This window comes from Orycteropus afer, unplaced genomic scaffold, assembly GCF_000298275.1.
Source record: "Orycteropus afer afer isolate SDZICR_OR568_19922 unplaced genomic scaffold, OryAfe1.0 scaffold00128, whole genome shotgun sequence".
Lineage (NCBI taxonomy): Eukaryota > Metazoa > Chordata > Mammalia > Tubulidentata > Orycteropodidae > Orycteropus > Orycteropus afer.
This window is the reverse complement of record NW_006921715.1, coordinates 1,562,451-1,571,884: the sequence shown is the minus strand read 5'-3', so window position 1 is coordinate 1,571,884 and position 9,434 is coordinate 1,562,451. Positions and strand designations below refer to the sequence as shown.

The following is a 9,434-nucleotide window of genomic DNA, read 5'->3' as shown; positions in this document are numbered from 1 at the left end:
TGAAAGAGTTACACGCATCCAATTAACAAGCTCCAAGGGCCCACACATCACCCAGGTGGGAAAGCTCTGAGCATCTCAATGCCAAGAAAGGTTCCAAGCTCACATAAAAATGGAGACTGCCGGTAGTGTTCACAGCAACGCAAGGATCAATGCCGCTAAGCTGGGAGGCAGTGCCTTAACTCACTGCTGTGGAGTCGGTTCCGACCCACAGCGCCCCTAGAGGACAGAGTGGAACTGCCCCACAGGGCATCCATCCAAGGCTGTCAATCTTCACAGAAGCAAAGCCCAAACCACACCCACTGCTGTGGAGTCGGTTCCGACCCACAGCGCCCCTAGAGGACAGAGTGGAACTGCCCCACGGGGTTTCCAAAGCAGACTGCCTCATCTTTCTCCCGTGGAGTGGAGGGGCTCCAACTGTGACCTTTCTGTTAGCAGCCAAGTGCTGAACAACTGTGCCACCAGGGCGCTTAGGCAATACCTTACCCAGTTAACCTAAAGCCTCAGGAGATCGAGCAGTTTACCTGCAAAGCTGTGTCTTCCCCAAAGACAGACAGAAATCCTTCTGAAGACTCCGTTTTGTGCGGCACTGTTGATCAGGTAGGTGGGTGACACTACACACCGAGTTCCAGAGTAAGTGACTTACGTAACACAGGAATGGACACTGGGGCTCACTCACCTGAAACTGGTGGCTCTCTGGGGACAGCCTCCCCACCCCCAAAACACCGTCCCAAGCCTCTGACTTCCCCTAAAACCCTCTAGAAGTGCTTCTCTGCCTGTGCCTGTTGTCACACTGCCCCACAGGAGTGCCCCTCACGTTTGCAGGTGGCAAGGGGCTGAGCACAGGCCTTGCCCAGGTCCCAGCTCCCTCTGCCCTCCCTTCCTCAGCAGCAGGGACACACCTGGTGCCACTTCAAGGTTCCAAGCCTGCCCAGGGAATGCTGAGGACGGTCTGTGAAAGAACTTCATCCAGAAGGCCTGCCTACACCAAAGAAAAGCAAGAGGCCACAGTATCAACCACATTTTCCTTTTAATAAGAGTTTTTAGTGAAAAGGGTAGCTTTGAAAATCTTAGTTTGCTGTGAAAACCAGAAGAGCCAGGTGCCGGCCCCCTGTGGCCACCAGCCTGGGGAGGCTGTGGCCCGGGCATGTTCCCCGGTCTATTACCAAGCTGGGAACCAAACAGCACTTTAAAATTAGAGCAGACAGGTGAATCAGGAGCAGAACACACTGCCCTATTCTGATCCAAAGAAAGGGGGCAGGTTCTCAGCACAGTCAAGCGAAACACAGAAGTAAACAAATCTTTAGAAATCACTTGGTATATATATATGTGTGTATGTGTATTTTTATATAATTAGGATTATCATCAACATTTAAAACTATTAAAAATAAGGTTGCCACCTTACCTTTTCTTTTGGTACTTGGGTGTTATTTTTTTAAAGAAGAAAAAAAAAAAAAAGACTACATTTTCTCAACCTCACTCCCGTTCTGTGCTGTGCGCCTCCCCACGTTTAGGCCAAAACAACTAGAGTCCCGCAGGACAGGACGCGTGTGGTCAGGAGGCGGAGCAGGCGGGGCTCTGGTCGTCAAGGTGACCGGCCACTCAGCACCGCAGGGGAAGAGACTCTTCCCAAGGCGCCCCCGGACTTTCGCACTGGTTCTGTAACGCGTTTGTTTTGCCTAGAAGCAAGATGGCAATCTTAATCCAAAGGGGAAGCTAGATTTTTTAAATAACTTAAAAAAATCATTTTTATAGAAAGCAGCAAAAACGTATTTTCCTCTCTGCAGAAAAAACACGTCCCCAAGGACGCGCAGCGCCGTGGGCGGGCTGGGAAGTTCAGTGGCCGGGCCGCCCTCAACGCTGCGCTCTCGCACCCCGGGCGGTGGCGGAAGGAGAGCCTGGGGCACCTTCTGGAGCCAAGTCTCCGTTCTCGGATCGGGGCCCGTTGGGGGCGGAGTTCTCCCCGTTGACCAGCCGGTCCCCGGCCTTGGCTCTGCCCACGGCCCCCTGGATCTTCAAGGGCTCCGGTGTGCCCGCCTCCTCCTCCAGGCTTCTCAGGACCAGCGGGAGCCTCGAGTCGGCCCCGCCGCTCTCCAGCAGCCCGAGCGCGCCCTCCTCGGACCGGGGCAGCGGGGCCTGCTCCTGCGCCTGCCTGCGGTAGTACTCCCGGTTCCCGGCGGCGCTCTTCACCGCCCTCTGCAGGATCTCCTTCTCGCCCAGGCGCAGCTTGACGGCCATGGCTGCCCGGACAGAAAGGTCACGGCTCTTCAGGAAGGCCTTGTCCTCCTGGAGAGACACCAAGGACAATGCGTGAGGACAAGCATCAATCGTGAAACCAGCGGCGGAAGGTCAATCAGCGTCACTGGGATGGGAGGCAAGGGAGCTCTCGAGGGGACGGGCACAGTGTAAAAGTTAGTCACGTGACTCACACCTACATGAATCTGCGCTTAGAAAGGGTGGGGCTTATTTTACTGAAAGACATCTCAAGAAAACTGCTGCAAAAGGAACTACGCAAGAAAAGAGGCCTAAATGAAAAGATGCCTAAGCCTGTCTAACAGAACTTCTCCCATGTTTGAAGCCATCCTGTCTGGTATGCACTGCTGTAAGCCAGGGCTCAGTGTCTGGATGGATGGATAGGTGCATGGATCGATGGACAGCGATAGATGGATGGATGGATGGGCAGACACATGGATGGATGGACAGACGGATGCATGGACCAATGGATGGGAAAGAAGTGTATCAAGTCAGTGGCTCAATGGTAAACTTTGAAAGCACAAATAAAAACTGTGGTATCATATGAAAATAGATCTTTTCAAAAATATCACCTAATAGCAATGCCTAAATATTAGTGTTTCTGGTCAGGGTAAACATCTTCAGAAGGAGTCCTGGTGGTACAGTGTACAGTGGTTAGCGGTTCAGCTGCTAACCAGAAGGTTGGCGGTTCAAACCTACCAGTCACTCTTTGGGAGAAAGATGAGGCAATCTGCTTCTGTCGAGATTTACAGGCTTGCAAACCCTACGGGGCAGTTCTACTCTGTCTTGCAGAGTCGCTATGAGTTGGAATCGACTCGATGGCAGTGGGTTTTTGGGAAACACTTTAAGTGGTAAAATATTAACATGTTGAATAAAAATCATCAAATACACAATTATTTTGCTAAAGGTAATTTATATTCAGGGAGGGATCTCTTCTTAAACATGTTTAAAAACGGCACAGCACAAATCCCCATTGATTTGCTCTAATTACCTCAATAGTTGTTTTATACGTTTTTAAAAGAAGCGACGCTCTATCTTCGAGAAATGCCCAGAGCTTGACCTCATTGTCCCAGCTAACGGGGAATTCAGAGTTGCCCAAGGTGAAGACTCTGTCAATAGCACTGTCTCCCAGCAGGCGTTCTCTCAACTCTTCTACAAGAAAGACACACACCAACCCATGAGGGGAAGGAAGGACTCCTCATTTTAACGAGCATCCACCCTGGAAAATGTCCCTTCCAACAATGCCATCTCCCCCAGTTAACCGCTCCCCCTGATCAATTAGCTGGTCCATTTCTAGACTCTCCAACCCAGCGTTCAGCAGAGTTTCCAGGGACAGAGCGGAGACAGCATCGTCTGTGTCTGGGATCCAGATCAAGCCTTGGCATGGCACTCCAATTTTCATTGCTTTTTGAGGGAAACGGAGAGCCTTTCAACAGTTCCCAAGAAACTTTCAAAGACAGGCTCTGTGGCACACTCCTTATGGTGACAGTGCCCTTCTTGCTAGCCATGGGCTCCGTCACAGCAACAGGTGAAAAAAACATTTAGGTGAACAAATGAACATCAGTCCCAAAGGACCCAGTGAGCCTTCTAAGCTCCTGACTGAACACTGGTCCCCACAACCCAGTGAGCCTTCTAGGCTTCTGACCGTGAACACTGGTCCCAGCAAGCCTTCTAAACCTGACTGGCTGCCCTGACTAAACAAGGTCCTTTAACTCGTGACAAGTAAAGACACAAACGGAAAGAAACAAGACATGAACTACAAGATTCTCAGCGAAGCACTTGCTTATCTATCTCACTTGTCAGGAAATTAAGCAGGAACTATAAGGGAACATCTCAATTACCTTCTCACAGACTTAAGGAAAGAAGTCAGCAAATGGTCCAAGAATATTATCTCCACAAGGACCAGAGCCCACTGGCCCTCTTCATGCTCAAGAAATACAGTCAGGCTCCCAAGGGAATAGAAGCCAGCATCCCTTTCAGAGCAAAATGCCCCACAGCTGCCACTATTTACAATTCAAATGGAAGGGCTTCTGCTGTGAGCAAGCCAAACCTTTATTAGTATTAGAGTAATTCAAGGGATGCGTCAGTTGTCTCCAGGAGGATGTGACAAACTGTCTTTCAATGACTAAAGACAATGAATGGCCCTAAAATGATTCAAGTTTGTTTTTTTTTTAATATAAGTTCATCTAATGTTCAAAAAAGAAATGTGTTATGCTGCATCTGTTAGCAAAGGATCAGCATACAGAGTGGCTGCCAAATGGAGTCACGTGCTGGCCCACGTGCCCTGTCACTGACCACATAGTTTCAAAGGGTCAGCTGGAAACGTACGGATGTTGACGCACTGTGAGGAAGCCCCAGCTGACAGTCCCAGGTGATAAGTAAGTGCATGAAAAACTCCCCGCCACACAAGTGGAAATCTGCTCAGGTAATCAGATGGTCACGTTCTCTTCCAATCGGCTACTGGCCTGACTGTGCACACAGGCAGGGTTTAGGAGAATGTTTCCAGGGCGAACCAGATCTACTTCATTTTCTCTAATGCTGCCATCTTACCAATTCCTGAAAATTGCTTAGTTTGAAGGAGTTGTGTCTGTAATCTGACTTCCTATGCTAAATTATATGTCCACGAACTAAGAAGAAACAGGTGCCATGGGGCCCCATCCCTGCTCAATGACCCAGTGACTTACCCTCCGTCATGCAGAACACTCGGAGGAAGGCCAGGAGCTGGGCAGAGATGGGCGGCTCCGAGAAATGCAATGCAAACACGCTGGAACTGACAAAAGCAGGAAGCGAGGTCAGTTCCCGCAGAGTTACCTGTGCGCCCTGAGTGACTGCCCTGGCCCTGCAGTGCGTGCCGCTGCCCTCAAGGAAGGCTGGGCCGTGTGAATAATTCTGTGTCCTCGTCAGAGCGATGACAGCACAATTTGCAGGCCTTGCAAAACGCAGACAGCAAGGGCTGCTGAACTTGGGGGCCGAGCCTCGGCAGCAGCCGCCTCTGCCAGGGTCTCCAGTCACCACCAGCCTGAAGCCCAGGTTGCATACGCTCGGTACATGAAGGGAATTCAACGTGCCCGTAAGTGATGATCATTTACGGTGAGTTCACATTTTAGTCATTCATCAACTACTGACAAGTTCAGTACAAAAGGCCTGGCTGATCCATTTCCACGGAGAACAGTCCCTTCACTCCCCCGAGAACTGAGAGATCATCGCTCTTGGCTTCTATACCATCTTGCGCCTCAAACGCAAGAGAATCTTAAAGAATGCAACCACAAATTCTTGAAATCACTGAGGATCATGGGTTCGTTGCAGAAACTAATGGTGGCAAAGAATTAAATGAAACAAATGGATGTGGGCCATTAACCTTTTCAAGGCGAAAGACATCAATGACATCGCAGCACTTACTTAAGGTAATGAGGGTTTCTGGCTGTACCCCAGCTCACTGGGAGCACTCCCAACCATACGATTACATTTATCTGAGAGTGTTCCTAGATCACCATGGCTTAGCTTTGTCGTGCAACAAGGATAAGGGGAGCAGACAGACAACTGTGGAGCGGCTCTACGAACACACCAATCAGACACTGTGCAATGGGGCACATTTCAAGCGGCACAGAGAAGGAGAGCATGCTCTTCTACGTACGTGGGGATGCCTGCGCGAGCCAGGACCTCCGCCTTCATTGCGTACAGCCTGTCGCTTTTACTCACGCCGAGCTTTATTTTCACTCTGTCGTGTGGATTATTGTCAGAGAAAAAACCACTGTGGGTCACAAACTCTGCATTTGACCGAGTGCCATAAAAAATGTAAATCTGAGATGCAGCAAAGGAGAAATGGACAGAAAACAAACTTAACATCCGTTCTTATCATAGAGCAGGCAGAGGGCTAGTTCTCTGATTCAATACTTTACACAAAGGGGGCCAAAGAGCCACAAAGTAACCCCATGCCCACTTCGTCTAGCGCATGCAGTGAGGGGGTACACTTTGCCTAGTTCCCCAGCTATCTGAGGTGGAGCGGGAGGGCCCCTCTTCCCATCATAATATGGCAGGGGGAATGCTGGCTGGGGATAAGGCCTGAGGCCACTGCTTCTGAGGGACAGCAAAGCTACACTAAGGTTACACTCCAACACCACAGAACCCTCCTCCCCTTTACATACTGAGGAGCTGATTTGGGAACAATCTATGTCTAGATCCAGTGGCAATCCCGCGCCCGGTGGAGGGTCCGTGAACTCGCCCGCAGGAGTGGCAGATGAGTACTCTGGGAGACTGATATTTTCCGTTTGTTTCAACTGGGATGTCTCAAGTCTATTTTAGCGGTTTTTTTGTACTTACACTTGTTCATGAGACAAACAGATACGATTCAGCTCTTTACGATGCATACTTGATCAAAAGCATAACCCTACCCTCATGCAAATTATTAGAGAAAAGCTTCCAGGATTAAAGCAGAAGCAGGCAGACGGGTCCCAGGTTCTGACTCTCTTGTGCTCCTGCCACCTGAGCTGCCTCTTCAAGAAGGTCCTCTTTGCAGAAACAGAAATGAGGACAGCACGCTGGCTGCAACTGACAACTTTGTCCCAGTATGGTAACACCACACCTCTTTTCAGTCAGTTGTGCTAATCACTGTTTTTAAATCAGTTTTTCTTTGTGGACCCAAAGGTCCACTCAAAACACAGCATGTTTACTAGTTTCTGGCTCCAAGATGCATCTGGAAACAAATATTCCCACATCTGAATCCCAGTCATCTGGCCTATAGCAACGACCCACAGCCAGATGCCTGCGGCCCTCGCTGGCCCAGGACAGTGGGAGACACACCTGCTCTCCGGCCCGGAAGTCCTGCAGAGCCACGCACTCGCAGCGGTCATCCTCCAGGTTGTAGCCTGTAGTGATCTGGCCAGGGAGAAAGAAGTCTGAGTCACAGGCCAGCGACGGCCACGTGCTCTCAATCATGAGGTGCTTTTGTGACAATCAGAGGGAAGAAGCTCCCCAAGTGGACTTGCTGCATGTAATCTGAACGCTTTATAAAACGGAGCAAATGTACTTGACACATGAACCCCCAGGGACAAGATGAGCTCCCCAGGTTCTATGAGAAGCTCCCTCTCAGAGGTCTGCCCTCAACACTCTTCAAGATTGTCTGGAAATACCCATCAATTACTTTCTGACCTACTCATCTTATGCTGGGGAATCCAAGACGCCAGACAGACAGGGACCAGCAATGGGAAACCACAGAAGGGTGCTTTGGAGTCTAGGCGATGGCATTCTGGGATAGAAGGCCATGGAGCACTGGCCTTGAATCTTAGCATCCCAGGGCCAAGGACTGATTAACCATAGTCATATCTGAAAGTTTTTCACACTCTGATCTTCAAAGGCCAAATGGGATTTCACTTACTTCGTAATTCTAAACCACAGAACTTAGCAAACAGGAGCATCAAAACACAAAAGAACAATGAAAACCAATCAAGCCAGGCGTTAGGGCAGGTCTTCCTCACAAAGCAATTTACATACTGGATGGATAGAAATCGGCTCTGTGAAGTCCCCACCCACCATCTGATTCGCTTTTCAGACCCCAAAGCATCAGCTTGACAGTAAAATATGGAATAAGATAGCGCCTTTTACCATGAACTCTCAGCATGGTCCAGGCAAGAAGGAAGGGACTTGGAGGAGAGAAGGAAGGAGGTTAAGGGAAGGAGGGAGGAAGGAAGTTAAGGAGGAGGAAGAAAGTTGAGAAAGAAGAAGGGAAGTTAGGAGGAGGAAGAGGGAGGAAGGAAGTTAGGGAAGGAAGAAGGAAAGAACTGAGAGGAGAGGAAGGAAGAGGCTGGGGTAGGAGAAGGCTTGGAAAAGGAGGAGGAAGGGAGGGAGGGAGAAAAGGGTCGTTAAGGAAAGAAGTCATTTTCAATCTGTGGCTGAGAAATGACCATGACCTTGAAATATCTTTCAGGGGTATTTCCTACTCTCAGTAACTTCACAACACTTCAAGTTTTAAGGAATGGCTTAACGTGGCAAAAGCAACCCTCACAGCAATAGGCCAGGTAGCCCTTTCATTACAAGACTCAGGATGTTTTGAGGGTGTTGGGGGGTAATTTCTCTGAGTGTGCATGGCCAAACACTTTCTTCCAGGGTTGTATAAAAAAAATACATCTGGTGGATGAATGAATAAGATGTGGTCCACACACACAATGTGCTATTACTCAGTCGTCAAGAGAAAGGCAGTCCTGACACATGCTACAACATGGACGAACCTGGGAAACATCATGCTGCGTGTAACAGGCCAGTCATAAAAGGACAACCAGTATATGGTCCCACTACATGAAATGTGCAGACCAGGCGAATGGCTGGAGACCAGCATTTTCTAGTGGTCCCCAGGAAGGAAGAGAGTTCTGGCTGCAGGGATGCTGAGCCTCCTGTCATTGCTATTGTTGTGTGCTGCCAACACCGACCACTCCAGTCCCTGTCGGACAGAGACCTGCCCTGGACGGCAGTTCCTAGGCTGTCGTCTGAAGGGAGGAGATCACCAGGTCTTTCTGCCATGGAGCGGCTGCTGGGTTTGAAGCACGACCTTTCGGTTAGCAACCGGTGCTGGACTGTGGCATCACCAGGGCTCCTAAGTTTCTGTCCGGGCTGATAGAAAACCTTCAGAGATGGATAGTGCCTACAGTTGCACAGCATGGTGGGTATAATTAATGTCAATTATATACCGGAAAATGTAAAAATAGGAAATGTTTTGCTGTGTGTATTTTACCTCAATAAAATTTTAATAAAAAGTAGCTGAAGGTGAATCCATACTAGCCACAGCCCGGGACCTGTCCCCTGCTACAGCCCTGCCCGCACCTCAGGCCGAGGCCCAGCTCTCCCTGGGAGGCTCGCAGTGTCTGAGGGCGTAGGGACCCTGTTGCAGAGCAGGGACCTGTTGCTGAGTACAGGTCCTGCAGGAGGCACTGAACACAACCAGCACACCTGGATGAGACAGCCACTGTCCACGCCCAACTCCAAGCCCAGGCCAGGAAGGCCAGAAAGGGCAGGAAGCTGGTCCCGAGACAGGCCCTTCCCTCATCACCCTGTGCAGTAGCCCCTGGCCCCACCCCACTGACCTCCTCCTGCAGATTTTAACTGAGGGCCCATCATATGCCAGGCACAAAGCTGGACACCTGGAACACAGTACCAAGAAAGCCTCAGGCCCTAAGACACATGTTCTCCATCCT

At 50.0% G+C, this 9,434-nt stretch overlaps 1 protein-coding gene across 1 annotated transcript in view; it reads right to left on the bottom strand.

Annotated features, from left to right (window-relative positions):
• Positions 1 to 1,851: 1,851 nt before the first annotated feature.
• SETD3 (SET domain containing 3, actin histidine methyltransferase) overlaps positions 1,852 to 9,434 on the bottom strand; it is a 115,522-nt gene continuing 107,939 nt past the window's right edge. Inside the window, exons 10-14 of the mRNA XM_007944609.2 lie at positions 7,051 to 7,125; positions 5,885 to 6,051; positions 4,935 to 5,020; positions 3,242 to 3,402; positions 1,852 to 2,283 (exon numbers count right to left, since the gene is read on the bottom strand). Coding sequence (XP_007942800.2) covers positions 1,852 to 2,283; positions 3,242 to 3,402; positions 4,935 to 5,020; positions 5,885 to 6,051; positions 7,051 to 7,125 — 921 coding nt within the window. The remainder of the gene's footprint in view (positions 2,284 to 3,241; positions 3,403 to 4,934; positions 5,021 to 5,884; positions 6,052 to 7,050; positions 7,126 to 9,434) is intronic.